Genomic DNA, 24498 nt, shown 5'->3' with positions numbered 1-24498 from the left:
GACTGATTTCAAAAATTCTTTCACTGTCAGAAAGTTACGTTAGCCTTTGTTAAAATCGGCATAGCCCATATTTAAAAAGGTATAAGAAGTAGTTGCGAGATGCGGCTGGAACCACGAGAAACAGTTATTTTGATAAAATTTCGGTACCTATATCAAAGGCTGATTCCGACGGTTGATTGGACTCTCAGTAGCCGAGGAAGCATAAAAAGCGAAAGATGCCATGTCGCAGGTCAAGGGCCATCAGCGGATCTAGCCGCGGGGCACAACTAGTCTAACAATAATGTTAAAAACTCTTCCCATATCGACTTTCACATCAATAAACACCCTGCACAGAAGGAAACCATAGACAGGTAGGTAGTATAATAGAAAGTGTTGCCAGCTGCACGATGTAATCTATGGTTAACATGGGATTTATTGGGATTACAGTACATGTCGACGTTTAAAATGTTAATACGTGTTGGCTGTTTGTTTATAAATGTATGTAAGATACTGTCAGATAGGACTTTCATTCACAGCGTGTCGATCGATTGCACTGTGGCTAATGGTTAATAGGGTTTTGTAAGCAAATTGATATGTTTTCGAGCATGTCAAAAAATCTTTGTAATTTCATTGTAGTGTATATGCTTTATCTTTTAATAACTTCCTTGTTCCATGAGAAGTATATGAAATGTACAGTGATTGTTTATATAATGCTTGTATTTATAATGCGGACAGTCAATGCAGAGATTCAATTTGTAACATTCAATCCCACATATGTGACAATATTTCTATTAGTTTAATGTAACACATAGTAGAACAATATAGACCCATTTTCTCGTCAAGATTTACAGAAGGAAAACTCGCAAGAAAATCAACAAACACATAGACACACACGTACATATGTACGAACATACATACAAGCCAATCACATTAGTACATAAATAGAAAGTGAAACTAACAAGTCCTGTCCAGTGGCACAGGACACGTGGCCATACTTGGACAGCTGCGTCTGCGCAAGGTTGAGTTGCAGTTGGCGCGGTTACGGAAGGTTCAGGGTTTTTGTGCCATTCGGCGGTTTTGGTTTCCGTGTTTTATTGTTACAATTGGAGAATGTATTAAGGAGAATTTAGCGTAGAACTAAAGCTACATATTGCAGCTTTAGGTTCTACGTATGTATAGTCCCATAATAAATTGTATAGTCTTTGAGAATGCAGTGAGAAGAACGAAAGAATGCTTCGCGTCTGTTTTTATAGAGTTTGGGAAGAATGAGCATACACTCGTTTTAAAAATATTTATTTCACATTAAAAATAATCAAACATGTTATATTGTTGGTCAGGAAGTCACACCTTTAGGTACCGTCTATTTACAATATAACAGTCCAATATTTATTACACTTTAAAGTTTTTGATGAGACACGTACTACCAATATTGGCTTAAAGTTAAAAAATGTTTATTGTAATTTATTTAGCTATAGAGCTCGTCTCAAACTTTTTTGTTCAAACCGCTACAAACTGACCGTTTACCAAACCATTCCTCTATACAAATGAAGGTGAAAATGAGCTCCAATTCCCCCCTACGCCTACCATTCACTATTTCCTAGCATAGATCTCTATCTAACTATCAATGGTTCTTTCACGACTATGCAAACTAAATTGCATAACTCACGCATGACTGGGAACCCAAGCAAGTGATGTGTCAAACGAAAGCTGTCAAAATTATGTCATTGTCAAACAAGACGCCATGACACATTAAATAGAAGTGACGTTGCGATTTTCTTTGATTGAATATTGAATCAATGACTTTTCACTTTAATTGTAAGAGGTCTTTTCTTATTGATGTTTCTTAGAAATTGAATTGACACAAGGTTATAAATGTTGAGTACGATTGAACTTATGTATGTCTGCTTTAGAATTACGTCTGCATCGAAATTAATGTCACTTTCTTTTTAATATTTAACTTATGTATAAGTTAGTTTTTATTGGATTTATTGCCCATGCAATTTGCATATCTATCGCTGATTTTGACATTTGAAACTTGATACAGATTAGGAGGCAAAATGGAGATACTATTCATGTTATCTATACCTATTTTTATTTCGTAAATAAATCTGGATAATTAATAAAATTAATATAAATCATAGGTAATAAGAACACTTACTCTTACTCTGCTTGAAAAAAATAGGTTGTAGGCAGTTTTGTACATAATTTCAAGGTGTAATTTATAGGCCAGTATTAACATTCCAAAATAAACAACATGAGTAAGTAGTTATTATAATTCTGTCAACCTCTCACTTGCAACACTCGACGCAGGCGATCCCGCGCATGCGCAGATGTTTGCAACCGTTTCGTCATTTATTTTATAGCTAAAACATTAAACTTAGATGGATTCGTGGTGATTGTACAAATAACTTTATTATGTATCGTCCTTCGTGATGATAGTTTGAACGTTACATTGATGCAGTCATTGATGCAGATGGTAGTGAGAGAGCCGTTATTTTTTAATTTATCTACCCCTGTGAATCAAAAGTCGACTTTATAGTTCTTTACGTTCTGTCCACTGGTACATACAGCCAGCTAAAATCTCAACTACTGGTCAGCTAAAGACCATTAACGGGCCTACATAACTCTTTGCTATCCATTACCTACTTAAACATCTTATAACGTTGCAAAGAAACAACTACAGTCTAATTTTGTATTGATAATTCACAAAATAGTTAAATTCCAGATATACACGTATTTGAACAACAATTAACTATTAAACAATAGCTAATCACAGCCCACCAGCACGGTAGCAAAACAGCCGCACTGGGAAGCGAACCGGCGACCTTACGCAACGCAACAATATGATTGTGAGATGAAAGTCGCTGATCTTGGTATCTCTCTCACGACTACTGTGGTACTAGCTAGTTGTACAGTGGTTAATGTGGTATAAGTAGATGTTAGAAATGTACAAAAAAGATGGTAAAATAAGACTCTTTGTGTCGTATCATCTGAAAGAGATGCTCCATTTTGTGGAGGTCAATGCCTCGATGGTCTTAAAAAACTTTGTAGTATGAAGTTTACGTTATCTTACTAATATTATAAAGAGGAAACATTTGTTTGTTAATATTCTAGAGGCTACGGTTTGAGCAAATCATTCACTGTTGAAAAGCCATTCTGTGCCCTTGTAACATAGGCTATATTTTATCCGGGTTCGGGAAGTGATTTCCCCGGGATACGTGTAAAACCGAGAGCAGCAGTACTTAATATTTTAGTACTTTAATATTTTTGATGATTATATTGTTATATTTGATGGTAAAACGCTGAGATTTCGAGAAAATTGCTGGTTCATTAAGTGACCATTTTGTTTTTTTCTACTCAACTATTTTTATATAATCATTCTCGGTTTGATAACTTAATGAGAATTGAATGTCAAATTAAACTAACAGCGCACCATTTACGAGTTTATGTTAAGGTCTCCGTAACAAATCGCTACATGTTTCTATAACCCCATTGGCACCATGGCTAATAAATTGGTCACAACTTATAATTTGATGGGCAATTGACCGTAAAAACAATGACGAATCGCATGTCAAATAAGATTCGATAACAATAAGTGGTATATGCAAAGTGTATGAAGGCTGTAAGTAATTAATATGGTTGGCTCCGCGACTTCTTGGTACCAACATGTAGGTAATATTAAAATATGTTTTACCTAAATATGTTGGGTCTAATGCATCACCATGAACTTTTACGATTGCCTGTAATTAATACCTGATCGTTGAGATTTGTGTTGTGTAGGTGTAGATTCTTTACTTTCAGCTTGGTAATCAAACGTAAAGTAGCCTATACAATATCAGTGCCTAGTTATTAGTATAGGTTAGATCATACTTCAGAGATAATGAAATAGCTACACATTTCCCTAGGAAAAAACGTTTCTTTTATCTTTTTACGTTTTCATCCATCCATTTTATCGGACAATTTATTTAGTAAATCCGATTAGAGTTGTTCTATCGAATTCAAGAGGAAGTGTAGTATAAGATTAATGCCCAATAGTTTGTCTGCGTGGTACACGTAGCATTTCAAAATACTTACAAATGAACTGAGATCACGCGACAATTCCATTAATAATATCCGTTTTATTTTCTGGTTTAGAAATTGCTGCTTTTGGTTGAATGAAAAGATTTATTTGAGCATTTAAATAGACTAGAAATATATTAGGTAGAAACTTAGTATGCATACTACATTGAATTTTTCCACACACTATATAATATTTTTGTTATAATTATTACCATAATAGATACCAAAACAATTTTACAACATCTAGATAGGACGATAGCAACCAACAGATAAGCATGGAGAACCTTCATCTTTACATTATCTCGCAATTTTTGCCTTTAAGACATCATAAAGTAAATAAAATACCCAAAAATTATGAAATTTTCGCAAAAATTACTCTTTTTTGTCACAAACAAAGACTATAAAAGAGAAGACAAGGTTGACTGGTACGTGGTTTCCACATCACATTTCCCAACTGGATGCAGCTGACATTGAATTCAATTGTTACGGCTTGCATCTGTCAGAGCACTGCGGCCATTGACCTCGGCCCGATGTTCGGGGAAAAGGAATTTGGACGACCGGTAGCTTTGGTACCATGGTGGGTACTTAAAGTAGGCTCATTTATTTGTTTATGGTTTGAGTGAATGGTTATTATAGGGATGTCTGGTAAAAGGTAGCCTTTGTGTTATCTGCACTTAGCTATATAGAAAAAGTTAGATAGTTATCGTCGCAGTATAAGATAAACTAAGCATACCCAGAATTGTCTGAGTTACAAGATTTTTCTTTCACGCGCGTAAGCTGTATTACAAACGTAATAGGTATAGACTCTATTGACTTGATTCAATACTTTGACACTCAATCGATTGCTCACAATTTATCTCTATTCATTTGTCATCAGCAAACACTGCAACGAACAGACAAATCGCAGAATAAGCATGACTGTACTTATTTAACTAAAATAGCCACTCTTTGCCTCAGAGACATCGATCGGCCATTGTTACATAAGCATGCGCCTGCGCAGTTGCCAAATCACCGATGTTGGCCCAACCAGCGAAGGTCGGACGATGGTGGACATTGCATATGTATCGGAATTTTTACGTCATGCTATGATGTATGTGCATACATACATAATATAGTGCTTTATGCCTAGTAGTCGAGGTCATATTTCGCCATAAGTGGAATAGCTATGAAAATCCAATTCAATTCCTAATTCACACATTAGGAAAAAAAATTATACGAAAAAAAGCTACCTGAAAAGCGATTTTGATTCTACATTCAGAATCATGTGTAATCTTTTCCTGTCAAGGAATGTCATTTTTCTCTGCCTTTTCTGCCTAAAGTTTATAACATCATATTTAACGCGGAACACTAACAAGCAAAGATTATATTCATAGCGTTGACAGATTTATACGTATTTGATTTTATTTAAATAAATGACTTCATAAATATTTTCCTTTCTTCAGTCCTTCATACAATTTGTCAAACTTGTTTTATGTTTTTCCGATAAGGCGACGAATACGGTCATTTATTTAAACTCATATTATGAGAATATGAACATTAGGACATTCATGGGTTTAGTGTGTACCACAATATACCATTTTTAAATCTTGGCAGTCGGGTAAATACACAAGCACGGGTGATTTTGACAACATATTCAAGTTTATAAAATGGTACGCATATGTCTGTTGTTTCCTCTAATGATTACATTAGAGGAAGTCTGAAAGTAGCGCCAGTTACAGAAAAGATGAGAAGTAGAAGATTGTCGTGGTATGGGCATGTAATGAGGAGGGATGATACGCATGCAACAAAGTGTGTGCTAAGTATGAATGTAGATGGATGGAGAGGAAGAGGAAGACCTAAGAAAAGATGGATGGATTGCCTGAAAGATGATATGAATAGGAAGGGAGTGAGTGTCAGTATGACGAGTGACAGGGGAAAATGAAAAAAAATGACATATTACGCCGACCCCAAGTAAAATTTGAGAACAGGGCAGGAGAAAGAAAGATGTCTGTTGTGAAAAAATAAAATATGATTTTGGAAAAGCTGTATAAAAAAAAACATTAATTTCAATTATACGTGTAAAACTAAAATAAGGAAATGTAAGGTAAACAGTTGTGTAAAGTTCTTATGTACAGTAAGCATGAAACGTTTTTGTTTTTTTTGAAATGTTACCGTACGGACTGTGGTAATATAGAGAGAAAACTATATGCTTTATTTATCTCTCTTGAGCATCTCGGTTCCGTCTGAACATTATCATTTCCGCAGTTAAGTAACTTTTAGTCTATTTTTGATATCTCATAATGAACAAGATGTAAGCGAGTAGTTGTTTTTCAGGAAGTGTTATCTTATACAATACGATTTGTATTTGAATTTATGATTGTAGAAAAGATTCTTATTATTAAGAAGAAATTAAAAAAGATTGGATTAATTTGTGAATTAATTAAAAAAAAATATTTTACGACTTTTTTCTCTTATCAAATGCTCAATGGATTGTTCTTAAAATTATAATTAAAAGCAGTTGTCCCTGATTATGGCGGAAACGTATTATTTGTTCTGAGTTAAGCAAATATGAGTTTATTGTACTTACATCTACATACGTGAGGTGTGGTATAACTTATAATAAGCCCCGTGGACTATATGTTTGAAGAGTTTTACAAACAGTTGGCAAAGAATGCCTCTGGGTCTATTTAATTAAGTTAGTTGAACAACTTGATTTTTTGCCGCAAATATTTCGTAATTTCTACATCCTTCGTCAAATATTTTAGATCATAAGAGGAATGACATTTTAATGTTCATTTAGGTGGGTAAACCATCACTAGTTTAGACATCTTTATCTAGTTTTAATTACGTGAATTCCTAAGAACTGAATTAACTCTTAGAATTAAATTAACTAAGATTTTGCGTTATTTTGTGAGGAAGTTTTTTGAACCAGATAAGTATCTCATACTAAAGTTAGTCGATCATCGTTAATTAATCGTTAGTTAATTGAAACTTAATACAAGTGGGTACGAATGTTTATTCTTAAGAGCTTATATCAAAAAGTTGCATTTCACGATGAGACGGATAATAATTCAAATGATTGTTGCATCATATTCATTGTTATTCACACGCAGTTTATAGATGTGTTAATGAAATGTCAACAAAATCATTATAAGTACAGCAAATTATCTTATTTGTCATTGGTCATTGAAATCTTAGCCACTATCATGAATAATAAATATTTTCAAAATTGAAGATAATTTTACTGTAACATACTGTATTTTCCAAAATTCTTTAATCAATTTTACACCTTTCCTTCTTCAAAATAAAATCTATTTTCACTTGACAAACTCTGTTCACGATTTTGCCAAAAGCTATATAATGAAGTTTAAAAAAAAAGAATTCGGTTGTGCAAGTAAACAAACTGTGTTGATCTTATTAACTCCGCTTGGTGGCGCTACTGACCCAGATACGGAATTTCGGTTTCAATTACGCAACTCGGCGCAGTCGAGTGTTTAGAAAAACTAGCCTCTAGCTATACAACCTGTTGTTTTCTGAAGTTTTTTGCAACTAACCATCCGTTAGAGTGGCCTAGTTAGGATAGATTTGAAGATACTCGATAATTCAATGAAGCAGTTTTTGTAAATTGTCGAGTAAATACACTACTTAGAAATATAATATCGCAAAATGCAAAATTTGAAGAGCTTTTTTAGGAGAAAAAAAAACAATTTTAAGCTACAAATCGATTTGAGCCATACCTAAAAATATACAGCCTTACTTATAAACGTGAATTAAATATAAGTAATACTTAAGGGCTGTTTAAGGAAATTCTTACTTATGAACGTTGCTTAAGCATGTCTTAACTAACATTTAATCACTACTTAAGACTTTAAGTAGTGATTAGTTAAAATGTAGCTTAGAAGTTGATTAGAGATTTTATAAGTAAGGGGGATATTGTATTACAACTTTCAATGAACCTTTTTTTCAATTACCTATATAGCATTTCTCTTAATCATTATTTCATAAACACTTGAGCAATTAGTGTTTAAAGTCGTTAAAATGAACTGGCTTTGCATATTAACTCCGATTACGTTTTAATATGATTCCACGTATATTATGTGCTATTACTTAATAGATCGGTTGCCTCATCTCTTTCAAAACATGCAAATGTTAAACTGAAGTCTGTTTTGGTTGATTAAGGTTCAAAGTCTAATGAACTGTCTATATTCTAAGTCTTATATTGTAAAACATAATTATCTATGGCAATATTCAAAAATTGCCGTTCCAATTCAAAATATTCTTCTTAATTTTAAAACTTTTTCTTAACTATTCTTTGCGCATTAAATCTATAATCAGTTACCTTAAGATTCATAAAAAAATTGCAGCCTTGATTATTCGTTTAATTAATTTCCCCATAAAGAACTCATTAGCAGTAACCTTAACAACCTTGCAGTTAAATCAGAAGTTAACGTTTACAGTTACGAAATAATTGAATAACAGTTAAAGGCTCTTAAGACTTATATTGCAAATCTTAATAAAAGAAAAACGTATTTAAGACTGAACGTTAAGTTGCGGAAATGGGTGGCTTACATTCTACAATGTTTTATTTTATCTTTTGTTTAAGATAAAGTAGTGGTTGTTCGCCATTTTATTCGCATACCTATATAATGTTCTAAGATTAAAAGCGTTTTAGTTTTTCTTTGTAACTGTTTATATGCTAGTCGTATTTTAGTCGTGATAACAAGGCAAATAGGTAGGTAGATAGAGTAGAGATGAAATTTGCTAATTAATCTCAGAGAATTATATGTATATTTCTTATTGTTGGTAATTGGATGGTTTAAAGAAAACCAGAATAGATGATAATGGAACACTTTCAAAAATGGTATTCAACTACGCGTTCAAAAAGAAAGTCTATTTTGTGCGTAAGTGAAATAGGTATTTAAAATATTTTGATATTGAGATTCGAAAGCGAATCGTGTAAGTTTATTCACAAATTATATGCGTAGTATAAAAGTAACCATTTCAAGTTTATATAACGAAGCAGCACATGTATTTGCACAATGTTTGGTAAAAGTGCCTCTTGTGTAACTCACAGAATCTTCTGAAGATACCACACCATATGAGTTGCGAAAAAACTGATTCAACAACCTCGTACCTATTCAATCGTCACGATAACCCATATTGTTAAGATTTATCCAAACATCGTATAGAAATAATTCGGATTAACCTACATATTAGATTTGGTACTTACTCTTGAGCGCCCACAGCTGCTTCTCCACGAGGCCGTCGACGTACTCCTGCAGGTCCGCCCGGCACTCCCCGGAGACCAGGCGCTGTAGCTCCGGCCACTGGCGCACCAGGATGTCCGCGTCGAACAGCCGCAGCATGTTCTCTATCCCCAGCACCTCCGTCACGTTCCCACTGTCCCGTCTCAACACGTTCCGTGACTCGTTCACCGCCTCCCTGATCGAGTCACTCAGCTTCCCCAACACATCCTTGTTCGGCGTCGGAGACTTCGAAGTCGTTCTCTCCGCGGGCTTGCTGGTCGTCTTCACAATGTGCTGCACATTGTGAGACTTCACCGTCGTCGACTGTTTCTCCTCAGTCTTCACATCGCTGAAGTCCGCGAACGACAGCCCGTCGTCGTCCGCGAACAGGTCGAAGGCGTCCTCTGTGGTCGCCTTGTCGTTTCGACTCGAGTTCGGAGGAGCAGGCTTGGCCAGCGAGCCGATTAGGTCGGACGCCAGGTCGTCGTCCACGCCACCCTTGGCCGAAGCTTTCTTGATACTCTGAAAAGCGTCAATCAAAGCACTCCGCAACTTCTCCTCGCGCGCACTCTCCCTGTCGCCCTGCAGTTCACCGGCATTTACTAAAACTAAAGCACTTAACAAAACTATCACTAGGGGAGACATTTTGGAAAAAAATATTTTTATTTTTTTTTTCAAAGTTTCACTCGCACATGCTTGTTAGTTCGATCACTTCGCTCAAATTTTCTAGATATTTTTTTGGTGATGTTAAAGGTGCGCGCGCGGCGTCATAGTCGGGGCGCGACTGCGCGGGCGCGAGGCTGTGACATAACGCCGTTACGAAGTTACAGCGGCACTTTCACTGTCGGCGGCGCGCGCGCAGGTGATCGCCGCATCCTTGTAGGGCGGCGCATGCGTGGCCGAGCGCACAAGTGTGTTGGCCAACATATTAGTAAAGCTGCCATAGATCAATATTATGTATCCGATAAGGGGATCCTGCTGTGCTGGCGGTCGCATTGGCGGTTTTGGTTACTAACTGCTTAAATCATACTCAGTATTTTATCAGGATTAAGTAACGAAATTACGTATAATTCAAATCGGAAGACATTAAACAAACAAGTAATGTTTGCAATTTTGACCGATAATTGTAAATGACTCAGCCCGGTGCTGTACGTGACTTAATTTTATCTCTCAGGAATCTGAAAGTCGGACAATGACCAAATAATTCGCAACCAGTGTTAACCCACATAAAACAAATAGGTATTCGTAACATAAACAATGATTTACGAGCTTGAAACAATCAATCCTGTTAAAGCACATAATGTAAGACCTGAAAGCTCGGTCTCAATCATAATCGATGCAATAAGGAGTACATAAGGGGAGTAAAAGCACTGGTACTCAGCTACATCCGGTTAGACTGGAAGCCGACCCCAACATAGTTTGGGAAAAAGGCTCGGAGGATGATAAGGGGAGTAAATAAGTGGAGTACATAAGGGAGTACATAACGGGAGTGCATAAGGGGAGTACATAAGGGGAGCACATAAAGGGAGTGCATAAGGGGAGTACATAATGGTAGTACATAAGGGAGTAGATAAGGGAGTACATAACAGAGTACATAAGGGAGTATATAAGGGAGTACATAAGGGAGTACATAAGGGAGTACATAAAGGGAGTAGATAAGGGGAATATATGTATATAATGTCATCATTTTTGTTTAGGAAGTTTACAGAAACAAAAAATTATCCTATTCAATTTATTTTGGCGGACTAGCTTAATTTTAGCTTTAAATGACCCAAGGGCTGGTTTTAATTTCAGTCAATATTAAGCCTCTTGCATACCTACGCTTTATTTGGGTTGCGACAGCGAAGAGTTATTATTCGACGCCCTAATTTTATTATTACATGATAGTAAAACCATAATTAGCCTTCCTTGCTTAGAAGTTTTCATTCATCAAGATGTGACAATTCGAACAATGCAGCAAACTTGGCAGATTTTCCAGTTTTGTGAATATGAAGCAAGCCCTATGAAGGGGCAAGAAAATAACATCGTGTCAATATGGCCATTTCAAAATAGATGAGTAAGTAGTAAACATTGTACGAATGAGTGGCAGTAGGACTTATGTTCAAAGGTATTGATGTCAGTTTGTATCTGATGTAATATTGTGGACTTCTGTTGCCAAATTGACGAGAACTGGCTCTCGTGAGTCGTTTTGTTGCGAACCGTTATTATAAATACGAGTCTGTTTAAGGAACCAATATCCATAATTTTTGGATATGACATTTTTCGGGTGTGAATTTAGAGTCAGTAACGGAAATTGGGTGAGAAATGTAGGTAGTCTAATGTTCTGATTTTAACTTTCTACCGATTTTTTTTGTTTCTAGTTATTCAGCTAGGACACTAGGTTAAGCTCGCCGTTTTACATAAACTCTTGTTTTCTGTATATTATATGTATAGTGTGTAATCAAGAATAATAAAATCATTGAAGATAGAAATTTTTTTCATGCTATCAAGATTAAGTGAAAACTATTGACCCTTCATTGTGTTATTTTAAGGTAAGTTATTTTGTTTTAAGTGTTGGTTTTCCTCAAAATTCTTTCATTTGTGAGTAAATATGTTCAATGCTATCTTGCTGTAGAATGTGAGGCTTGCATTACTCTTAGCAAATAATAATTTGTTTTTACCTGTAAGATTGAAACAACTTATTCGTAGAAATGTTGCAAATTTTCATCACGAATGTATATTAAATACATGTTCATTATAATAATTGATATCCTTGAAGCAAGAGCTATTTTCCTTTGTTTCGAAAGTCATCTAATTTCGTGCAACTCGTACAAGGTTTTAATAGCGTAACAAGAATTAGATGAAACAAAGACAACATGTTATTTAAATAAATAGGCTGCGAAGGAGCAATACTTAATCAATGATTGACAAGTGAATTGAGAAAAAAACTTTGTGGAGAAGGTAAAGTCATTGCCGTTTTTGTTCAATCTGAGGACCTTAATCTTGGTGGGTACATCCAAAATCTGAAAGCGAGGCATCGTGCTACTTTTGATGATGCATTGAAGACTGTTTTTACGAAAATACTTTTTCCTTCTTGAATTTTATATTGAATATTATATGAATTCTTGCATCAAGCTCCTGTGAATTTCTGGGAAAATTTTTATATGTACCTATACAAAATCAAAATCAAAAGTCATTTATTCAAAGTAGGCTGAAAATCAGCACTTTTCGAACGTCAATACAAAAGACAGCCCCCAAAACGCCCGCCCTTCACCACTTCCTATGTGTTTTTGCTGGGAAGAAGAAGTGGTGGAACAAACTCCCCAGCAACACAATTCTGTCTGTATGGTTTGAAGAACCGTATACAAATATTTAAATATCACTATACAACATTGTGTACATAAATTTGTATATAAAATCAATTCAAATAGTTAATCATGTTGGCTAGTACACACCTTACCCATACCTATTACTCAAGCAGTTACGAAATAAATCTATTAAAAAAAGAGTGAAAAATATAAAAAAATATAAAGCCTCCATTCAGTGAAGATAGATATAGTTTAGGGTGCACCCACCGACATGTCAAAGAGTTTTTATGAAAAAATAAAATAACAACATAAACAATGAAAACGGTGAACTAGGACTACCGTTCAAACCAAAATCATATACATTAGGTATATTACGGGTGTACAAATTATATAATGAAATTCCAAAATTATATAAATTTCTTTGGCAGTGTTATAGACATTCAACTAAATTACTCTATAAAGACCAAGTTCTAGATTCGGCCGTCGGATGTCAACAAGGTGATCCTCTGGGGCCTGCCATTTTCAGCTTGGCTATTAACCCTATCATTCGACAGCTAAATTCTAAATTTAATGTGTGGTACCTCGATGATGGGATCCTAGGAGGCGACGCAGATACTGTAGCTGACGACTTTAGATTATTAATACAAAAATTCGACTCGATTGGCTTACAACTAAATTTATCAAAATGTGAAATCTTCATCCCTGATAACAACCAACAAGTCTTTTCGAAATTCCAATCCATAGCTCCAAATTTGACAGTACTAGAAAAAAGTTCCCTTCGCCTCCTGGGATCACCTATTCTCGATGAGTCCTTCACCAGTTATATTAACGAGAAAATTCAAAATTTTAATGATGTTTCAGAGAGATTATACAAAATCAGTATACATTCGGCCTTCACTTTGATTCGGTACTGTTGTTTTGGACCAAAATTTACTTATATTCTTCGCTCCTCACATATATGGAAGCACCCACAAGTTTTGGACAAAGTTGACCAAATTATCAGAAGCACCCTCACCTCCATCCTCAATGTGGCCTTGGACGATCGAGCCTGGCAGCAAGCTGCACTCCCAATACGCATGGGAGGTCTCGGCGTCCGCAAAATTTCAAGTGTTAGTTTACCGGCATTCCTCTCCTCGGTTCACAGTACTGATACATTAACCAGAAAGATATTGTCGTCTTCTGCACTGGTTGATGTTGAAGTACCGTGTTTGACCGACGCGCTGGATGCCTGGAAAATGGCTACTCCCAATACGGATTTGCCCGGCAACCGCTGCTCTCAGAGACAATGGGACGGGCCGCTCTGTAGCACTATACGGAATAATCTATTAAATACGTGTAATAGTGCTGCTGAGCGTGCCCGTTTGTTGGCTGTGGGAGAGTGGGAGTCGGGCCTCTGGTTACAGGCGATCCCGTCATCTAGCATAGGCACTATGCTGGATGACACAACGTTCCGCATCGCTACATGCTTACGGTTAGGCGCTCCCTGTGTTGCTCCGCATCGCTGCCATTGCGGTGAAGCCGTCGACAGCCTCGGGCACCATGGTCTGTCGTGCTGCAGAAGTGCTGGTCGTATTGCACGGCATGCCAGCATTAACGACATTATCCGTCGTGCTCTTTCCACCGCCGGCGTGCCAGCCGTGTTAGAGCCTAATGGACTGGTACGTGACGATGGAAAGAGGCCAGATGGTATGACGTTGTTGCCATGGAAGTTGGGTAGGCCCTTGGTGTGGGATGCAACGTGCGTCGACACCCTGGCGCCATCGCATCTTCCCTGCACGGCAGGTCATGCTGGTGCGGCTGCTGCTTCTGCAGAGACCACCAAGCGGCGCAAGTATAGTAACCTTATTGGGAACTATACTTTTGAGCCATTTGGGGTCGAAACGCTCGGACCATGGGGCCCGAGTACGCGGTTACTTTATAAGGACATCGCGAAAAGGCTTGTCGACGCTTCGCGTGACCAGAGGGCTGGCTTATTCTTCGGACAAAGAATTAGCATTGCCATTCAACGTGGCAATGCAGCCAGTCTTCTGGGCACGTTTCCGGAGGACAGTGATGCGGAGGAATACTTCGACGCCTGATCGATGCTCTTTTATATTTTATGTTTATATATATTTTGTATATAGTATTTTATTTTTAGTTTTGTTTAAAGATAAGTAGTTTAAGTTTGTATATATGTATAGGGTGTACAAATATGTAGTCAGCAAGACGACCTGGTACCACAAGCAGCACCCGTTCACGAGCATAACGCGAGGATCAGCCATCGCCCCCCTCGCACATTTTTGAGGGAGGGAGGCAACCCGACCACCGACGCTACCGCAAGCAATACCGTCAAAGGGAGCATGACGACTTGCAGCTACACTACAAGAAAACAGTTAATACTATAGTTCGGCCATTCAGAGAATGCGTTCCTGACACGTCGCGATTGAACTGACGACGTAACTACATTCATTGATTATTGATATAATAATGTTGTTTTAATGCTCCTCAATTGTTAAAACGGTAAACAACCAGCAAAAATATTTTTATCGTAACTGCAACGCCATTGCAAAGTTACGTCGTCAGTTCAATCGCGACGTGTCAGGAACGCATTCTCTGAATGGCCGAACTATAATAGATTCGCAGTCGCTAGTAGACCATTTACAAAATTAAGGAACAACTCATCGTAAAAACAGAACGATGATGGTAATTAGTCAGTATACAAAAATAAAAAAATGTCACGTATAAAATAATATAAATCACATCAACTCATAATGATAACTTTGAAGCTGTCCAGTGTTTAACATGAGGACCAACTATTTTTATCGTTTATGTAGTCATTAACTGTATAATAAGCTTTCTTCGACAGGATAGATTTGATCTGCACTTTAAATTTATCAAAAGGCAATTCTAAAAACGACTGAGGAAGTTTATTATAAAATCGAATACCAAGCCCCATAAATGTTCCATGTACCTTGTGAAGCCTGTGAATGGGTACGCACAGTTTATGCTTGTTCCTAGTGTTGATACTGTGGACATCACTTTTCTTGGTGTAGTGATGAATATTCTGCCTAATGTATAATATGTTAGCAAGGATGAATTGCGATGCCACAGTAAGGATACCTATTTCTTTAAAAAGTTCCCTTAAGGAATGCTTGCTACCTAACTTATATATTGCACGAACAGCTCGTTTCTGTAATACGAAAATGTTTTCTATATCTGCAGCTTTGCCCCACAGTAGAATACCGTAGGACATAACGCAATGAAAATAACTAAAATAGACTAGTCGAGCTGTGTCTACGTCAGTGAATTGTCTTACTTTTCTGACGGCGTAGGCAGCAGAACTAAGTCTACCCGCGAGGCTAGATATATGTGAGCCCCACTGTAGCTTAGTCCCCAGGCCGGCGAACAAATTTTTTTTTGATACATATACATTTAAGACTTTGTGAGTGCCTTCCTTACGATGAGTCCGACAAACTTTTCGAATGCGCAAATTTTGGTGACGCCGCGTTTTTTAATGCTTGACTCCTGAAATTGTCGATATGACGTCACTATGGCTCTTCGTACATACACGTTTCATTTTTTTAGATTCGTTTATTAAAGGTTACTAGAGAATGGTGGTCAACTTGTCCGATAAAGATCGTGCTGCGTTTGGAGTGTCCACCATCCTGAAAATGTCGGTATGACGTCACTACGACTCTTCGTACATACACGTTTCATTTTTTGAGGTTTGTTTAATAAAGTTAACTAGAAAATTGTGGTCAACTTGTCCGATAAAGATCATGCTGCGTTTGGAGTGTCCACCATCCGAAACATGTCGATATGACGTCACTGTGTCTCCCCATACATACATGTCGGTCAAATACAACAATGATAGATAACACTATTCTTATTGCAAATATCGACTTGTCCGACAAATGTAGTGAGGCAAATAGTCAGTTCGACAAGAAAATGAGAAAAAAATATTACAATTGGAAGAAGTTTATTTTTATTTTATTTATTCTTTATTGTACACAAAAACATATAAAAAAAAAGACACACAACACAGAGAAGACATGTACAAAGGCGAGCTTAACCCAGAACTGGGTTCTCTAACAGCAAACCTTAGAGCGATAGAGAGATGCGATAGGGAAGAGAAAATTTAAAGTGCACAACATTAAACAAAACAAAGATGAAACTACATAACATAAAATATATACCTATAAAGAAAACATAAAATATAATAAATAAATAAATACATACATACATACAAATAAGGTCATGTTGACAGGAAATGTTCTTTAGTTCGTCTCCTGAAGACATCTAACGACTTGCTCTCACGTATACTGTGAGGCAGAGCGTTCCAAAGCCTCACAGCGCGCACAGTGAAGGATCCATCATAACGGCTCGAAGTATGAGGAGGGATACGGACTAGGAGAGATACAGAGGAGCGACAGGGTTTGCCTCTGGGAACAAGGAACTCAAAACGTTCCCGAAGATAGCTCGGAGCGTTGGGATTATGAAGAAGAGAAAAGAGAAAAGATAGAATATGAGCATCTCGACGCTGCCGAATTGGCAGCCACTTCAGCTGGCTCCGAAATTCTGACACATGGTCGTATTTCCGGAGGCCAAAAATGAAGCGAATACACAAATTCTGCAGACGCTCGAGTTTGTCAAGAAGTTCTTCAGTCGCATCAAGAAAGCAGACATCAGCATAATCTAAAAGAGGGAGAAGAAGCGACTGAGCGAGAGTAATTTTTGTCGGAAAAGGCAGGAACTTCTGGAGACGTTTGAGTGACTGAAACGAGCAAAAAACCCTTCTGCTTACTTCCGCAATGTGTGAACCCCAGGATAAATGACAGTCCATAATTACCCCCAAGTTCTTGACCGCAGAGGAGTATGGGATGGCAACGCTATGATATGAAACCGGTGGTGGAGAAGACAGCTTATTAAGGAAATATCTGCCACCAATAATGATAGCTTGTGACTTGGCAGGATTGACTAGAAGTCCGAAATCCTTAGCCCATCGACTTATGTTTCTAAGATCATTATTGATGGCATCAATTGCTTTCGGCAGCTCTTCAAGTTTGAAGTGTTGATAAAGCTGCAAGTCATCTGCATAGAGATGGTAATGCGAAACTAGTGACTTAGTGATGGCGTTTATAAAAACGGAGAAAAGTAATGGAGAGAGAACGCCACCTTGAGGAACACCCGCAGCGAGTTCCCGCCACTCAGAGGAAGCCTCATCAACGCGAACCGACTGTGAGCGACCTCGAAGATAAGAGTTGAACCACCCCACAGCAGAAGGAGATACATTTAGTGAGGATAGGATACCTAAGAGGATGTCGAAATCAACTGAGTTAAACGCACTGCTAAAATCCAGCAAAACCAGTACAGTTAAAAGCCCCTTCTCCATAGCCAGCCGGATATCATCAGTAATTTTGATGAGAGCCGACACTGTACTATGGCCAGGGCGAAAACCAGACTGGTATGGACTTAGCAGGCTGTTAAAGGAGAGATAACGAGAAAGTTGATTGTTGACAACACTCTCAAGGACTTTGGATAGAATTGGAAGTATGGATATAGGACGATACTGAGACACTGAGGATGGATTGGAGACTTTGGGCAAGGGCAACACATGAGCTTTCTTCCAAGCCGATGGAAAGGAGCTAGTGAAGAGGGAATAATTGACTAGGTGGAGAATGACAGGAATGATGATATTAAGGATAGGAAGTAGCATTTGTAGGTGAAGGCCGTCATCCCCGACAGCTTTTGGGAGATGGATAGAATGGCACGTTTGATATCTCCCTCCGTAGCCGGGTGGAATGAAAACGAAGTACATTTAGGCAAAGAAAGTTTTGAGAGATACTGAAGAGTAGACGATTTAACGTTGTCGTCCAGCGTTACTGGTGACTTCGAGAAATGGTCATTAATTGTGTTGAGGTTTAATTCGGGAGCGCTATCATTAGCGACCTTCCCGATACCAAAAGTCTTAAGAAATTGCCATACTTGTGCTGTGTTGAAGTTTTTAATGGAGTTGTGAATATGGCGTCTCTTCGCATCTCTGCACAGACGACTGCAGCGATTACGTAATTGCTTGTAAAAAGACCAGTTCTCCTCAGTTGGATCCCTTCTGTAGCGTCGCTTAGCCTTATCCCGTCTTGACATTTCCTGTTTTATACTGTCAGATAGCCACGGGGCTGGAAGGTGTTTGACTCTGACTTTTTTAACAGGTGCATGTTTATCGTAGAGTTCCAACACTAACTTGTTAAATTCAGATACCATGGAATCCACATCAGTGCAGTCGTAAACAGGAGACCAGTCAATTCTGCCCGCATCCTCCATCAAACGATCCATATCAATGTTCTTGAAACTGCGAAGGAAAAGAAACTTGGATTTACGCTTAGGAGGACGAATCTTATAAGATAGAAACAAAAGGTCATGATATGAGAAAGAGGCAGGAAGTTGACCATGAGTGGCTACTTTGCTAGGGTCTGATACTATTATAAGATCTAGAAGAGAGGGATTACAGTGAGGGGCGTGATGAGTAGCATTAAGCTGAAGAATGTTCATATTGACAGAAGAGACAAGAGATCGAAGTTTACGGCTGCGCACATCATCCTTAATTAAACAGGTGTTGAAGTCTCCGAGGATAATAGTGTGGTCATAACAGGGAGTGAGAGATTCAAGTTTCGACTCAAAAGAAGAAAAGTAGCCGAAAGTGCACGAAGGATTATAATATACACCTAAAAGTATTTTGGCACCATTAAAATTAATTTCGATAAAGAGATGTTCAGCAAATTTAGAGTAATCGCTCGGAGACTTGTCCACAATGTGATAGGAGATATCACCACGTAGATAAATGGCGACCCCTCCGCCTCCCTTGCCAGTTCTGTCATTACGGACAAGTTTGTAGCCGGGCAAGGAATATTGGGTGGAGGGAAGTGCTGGTTTGAGGAAAGTTTCAGATACAAGGATAGCTTGAACAAGGTTTGAGTCAAAAGAGGACAGGAGATCAGCATGATGAGCGGGAACACTTTGAGCATTTATGTGGACCACATTGAAAAATTTACTGTAGGGAGAGAAAGTAGTAAACAGTTGATCACGCAGATGCACTGAATCATCACTGAACGCACTGGCAAAGCTCTCGTCAGATGCACAAGAAGACGAACAAGAAACAAAACTGTCATCAAAATTGTCGAACATGACAAATAATTATTGACAAAAATATATATATATATATAGAATAAAAATAAAAAAATAGAATAAAATTAAAATAACCTACTATTCAAAACATCCTCGATGCACTCGCTAGTTAAGTATAACAATACATGGATGAAAAGGTTCGTATCTAAATATAGTTTCCGAACGAATTCAGGTATAGAGTTTATTCTTTTTGTCAATTTCTGACTTAACCCTCTGCAACTGACGTGGTAAAATTTTTACAATTCAACTGAGGTGGTATAATAGTACACGAGACACCACTTCAACTACAAATATTATTGTAAAATTAAACTATACAGCTAACTCATTGATATTTATTAGATTTATAGCCTATTTTAAATGTTAAATTAACTTGGAATAAAAAAAAGAAAATGTACTTTCAAAATTAAACAACTTTTATTTACTTATGTCAAATCAGTCTGAAAAATTATACTTAATCATTTATGATGTAAAAAAAGTAACAAAATCAACTTTTTCAAATTTTACATTACATATTTTAAAAGTTCACAATAAAATGAATCAGTGTTGGAAAAATGAGATACATTCGTTGGTCAAATTATAAACTAGAGTGATTCAAAGTCACACCTTTTTTTGGCAATTATCACATAGTGGCTTAGAGAACTGAAGGCAAATTGGCTTCGAACAATCACAGCAACGATACTTAGTTTGTCTTTTTATTTAATTTGGAAAAATATAACATAATGTTTTGTCACTCAGTGGAACAGATCGCACTACCGAAGATGGAGGGACCTCCCATCCATGCCTAAAACTCTTCTTCACGTGAAATGGCGTCATCTTCATCGTGTTCGGTTTCAGGCTCGAAACTTGGATCTCCATCTTTATCATCAATACCTAACACTAAAGGCATCGTAACTTTCCTGTTACAGTTAGTTCAATATTTCCCCTTCATGACTCTAGCTGGAGAGTTCCAGCCGATGTTCTTTTACAAGCAGAAGTCCCTGGTTTAGGGTTGTTGCTTGAGATGTCCATCTAAAAACTTGTTAGGTTCTTAACACTAGTTAGCTTGGTATTCAAGTTAATTGATTAGTAATTAAAGTTTAATACTTTAAGTGTAATATTTTATGAAAATTGGAAAATAACACGAAATAATGAATCATTTAAACTAGTTTACTGACGTGGTAGTTTAGGAGACACTATGAAGATATAACCATTTGACTGAGGTGGTAGTCTCGTGGAAACTTACCTTGACGCTGACGTGGTAGTCCCGTGGACACTTTCCTTCCTCCACGCTAAAGTAAACTCACTGCGACCGCCCCCCACACACTGACCGACGCGCGAGCCCTTTATAGGAAGGTACTCGAAGAGCTGGCGCACGAATTTGAAAAATGACGGTAAAAAACTTGATTTTGTATTTTGCGGTGTCTGTGGGACTACCACCTCAGCTGCAGAGGGTTAAATATTCACGTGCATTATTTAAGTATATTAAATTGGCATACTACTTACCAATTTTAATTACTATTTTAGAAAAAGTAGCCTGACTAAGACGTATTGTTGATAGTTTATATTATGTTAAGGAATAATATCCCACATCTATTAATTAACTATATATCAATCAAAAGGTCTTTTTAAGTGCAACATTTTGTCTCAACATACCACTTATCAATTCTTAGTATTTTAGAAGATATAGCCCAAATAAGGCGTATTATCGATAGGTTTTACTATGTTAGGGAATAATGTTCCACCTCTAGGTATGAACCATATGTCAATCGAATGATCTTTTTAAGCGCTATATTCCGTCTTAACATACCACTTACCGATTCTTAGTATTTTGGAAGACATAACTGACCTAAGGCATATTATTGATACTTTACATTGTGTTAAGGAATAACATCTCACTTGAAGTTATGAGCCATATTTCAATCAAAAGATCTTTTTAACCGCAAGGTTGTATTAGCATAACTCCGACAAATTGTTAGTACTTTAAAAGCTAGAGCTTTTCTAAGAATATATTAGCGGTAGGTTCTGTCAAGCTAATCCATTACTTCTTTAGTAACAAATTGTATATTATTTGAAAAACCTTTCCAAATGAAACATTTCGTGTTAACATACTTCCGACAAATTGTTAGTAGTTTAGAAGCTAGAGCTTATTTAAAATTATAATTATTGATAGATGTTTTCAATTAAATAAATCCCATCTCTAGTAATGAGTTATACATAATTCAAAAGACGTTTTTAAATGCAACATTTCATATTAAAAAAACTTCGGCGAATTGTTAGTATTTCAGAAGCTAGAGCTTATATAAGATTATTTTATCGATAGGTGTTTTCAAGTTAATAAATCCCTCCTGTAGTAATGATACATATATCATTCGAAACGACTTTCTAAATGCAACATTTACTATTAACATACTTCACACCAATTGTCAGTACTTTATACCAAATCTTAAAATATATCTATATTTTCCGGACGGTGGACACTCCATATGCAGCATGATCTTTGTCAGACAAGCTTACCACAATTTTCCAGTTAACTTTATTAAACAAATCTCAAAAAATGAAACAGGTATGTACGAAGAGTCGTAGTGACGTCATACCGACATTTTCAGGATGGTGGACACTCCAAACGCAGCACGATCTTTATCGGACAAGTTGACCACCATTCTCTAGTTAACTTTATTAAACGAATCTCAAAAAATGAAAAAGGTATGTACGAAGAGTCATAGTGACGTCATATCGACATTTTCAGGATGGTGGACACTCCAAACGCAGCACGATCTTTATCGGACAAGTTGACCACCATTCTCTAGTTAACTTTATTAAACGAATCTCAAAAGATGAAACGTGTATGTACGAAGAGCCATAATGACGTCATATCGACAATTTCAGGAGTCAAGCATTAAAAAACGCAGCGGCACCAAAATTTGCGCATTCGAAAAGTTTGTCGGACTCATCGTAAGGAAGGCACTCACAAAGTCTTAAATGTATATGTATCAAAAAAATATTTGTTCGCCGGCCTGGGGACTAGCTTTGCATCAACTGTTATTCCCAGAAACACTGTTGACTTCACAGTTTCAAGAACTTCATTATTTAGGATAATCTTAGGTCCTAAGTTGTTGTGGTTGGCAGCTTCCAACTGTGTAATGGTGTTATGGGCCCTGCTTAACTCGATTTCCAGTTCAGAGATCCGCCTCAATGCCAGTTCATGTGTGTCATGACACTCTTGGTAATTTGACACAAGTTGACGGAGGTGGTTGTGTTGGTCAAGTATGTCCATGTGTTGGATATGTAATTCTGCCAATTGATTCTTGAGGTCAGTGTTCTTGTCTACTATGCGTTTTACTTCTACCTCATCCCTCTCCTGCAACAGTTGATCGCACAGGTTTTTCCTGGATTCCAGTTCCTTTAGCGTAGCCCTCAACTTTTCATCCAAGAGTGCAGCACTGCGGGTCATCATGATGGTATGCTAACCCAAAGGCACCCTGGAATGTCAGAAGAGACAGCTAAGTGAAGGAAGGAGAAAGTTGAGAAAGTAAAGAACCTAAGTAACTAGTAAATTTGGGGAAACTAATTGTGTAAAGTAAAGTATACAAAGTAAAGTGTGTGTAAAGTATACTTACGCAAGACATATTATGTCATTATCAATACGCAAGTTTTTTTTTAATAACCCAAGTTTTATATACTCAATGTGTTATATACCTAATATTAAAAAAAATTGGCCTGCCTCTCTGTATTTACCAGTCAACCGTTCCGAATGTGTCGCCTTCAAATCATATTTGAGTCAGTATCGACCAGGAAATAACTATGGATGTCTTACTTAGTAGTGTTTATGTAACGTGTGTCATGTGGGCACTCATTGTGACTGTGACAATATTTTGACAAATAACTTGCTTCCGTATTGTGCGTGTTAGGGAATGTTTTGAGTGATTCTATAACATTGTTTTATAGCAGTGCATTGTTTGGTAGCAGTCATTCGAGTATGGTCACTGATGTAAAGTTGAAATTGTACCAACGTAAAGTTTGAGTTACGCAATCTTATATCCAGATTTTTCAAGATGTCAAGCCAAAAAAAGATGTATGTTTTTGTTACGTTAAAGCCTAACTAATAACCATTTAAAAAACAGGTAGCCACTTTACCGTTTTCCTAATACAGTAGGCATTGTAATAAGATGTAGGTAAGTTAAAACAACATTATTTAAATCTGATTGTTTATAGAGATGATAATTTTCCAATTTTGCAAAGTCAGCTTACAAACGATTCGCAATATATTACATAAAGAAGAGCTTAAATCGGTTAACTTACTTTCCGCTATTTTGCGAAATCATGATTCCTCGGACGAGTGTGTGCAAATATTATGAGTAAGACTAGTTTGGCCCGCGACCTCGCCCGCGGCCTCGGGATTGGCCAACTTTACTCATAATAAGCTTATTGCAAAGATAAAGTGCGTACAACATATCCGTAATGAGTGTACAAGGAAAATAATATTGCTTTTTCTTAATGTTAAGTATTACGACATTGGGGAAACTGGGTTCTGAAAGTTATTTTTTTAAGCTGGTTTTGAATTTTGGTTTTGTTTATATATATTTTCAATTATAAATTCTGGGTGACACCTTTGTTTTACTAGAATAATGACACTTACGTAATTAGACTGAGTCATTATTATTATTAGTTCTATTTATTTTGATTTCTTAATACATCAAGGACTTGCCTTAGGTCATCATCTTTTTCCATAACACACTCTAAAAACAAACATCCAGACCAAAAATATAAAAGCTAAAGTAAATATTAAAAATATGCCACTACGTCATATT

At 37.0% G+C, this 24498-nt stretch overlaps 1 protein-coding gene across 1 annotated transcript in view; it reads right to left on the bottom strand.

Moving 5' to 3' along the window:
- LOC124644321 overlaps nucleotides 1-23144 on the bottom strand; it is a 54353-nt gene extending 31209 nt beyond the window's left edge. Inside the window, exons 1-6 of the mRNA XM_047183625.1 lie at nucleotides 22770-23144; nucleotides 20934-21055; nucleotides 18771-18878; nucleotides 17840-18009; nucleotides 17474-17620; nucleotides 9248-9958 (exon numbers count right to left, since the gene is read on the bottom strand). Coding sequence (XP_047039581.1) covers nucleotides 9248-9958; nucleotides 17474-17620; nucleotides 17840-18009; nucleotides 18771-18878; nucleotides 20934-21055; nucleotides 22770-23144 — 1633 coding nt within the window. The remainder of the gene's footprint in view (nucleotides 1-9247; nucleotides 9959-17473; nucleotides 17621-17839; nucleotides 18010-18770; nucleotides 18879-20933; nucleotides 21056-22769) is intronic.
- Between the last annotated feature and the right edge of the window lie 1354 nt (nucleotides 23145-24498).

The sequence above is a fragment of the Helicoverpa zea genome, chromosome 2 (assembly GCF_022581195.2).
Source record: "Helicoverpa zea isolate HzStark_Cry1AcR chromosome 2, ilHelZeax1.1, whole genome shotgun sequence".
In the NCBI taxonomy this organism is placed as follows: Eukaryota; Metazoa; Arthropoda; class Insecta; order Lepidoptera; family Noctuidae; genus Helicoverpa; species Helicoverpa zea.
This window is presented reverse-complemented; position numbering and strand designations above follow the sequence as displayed.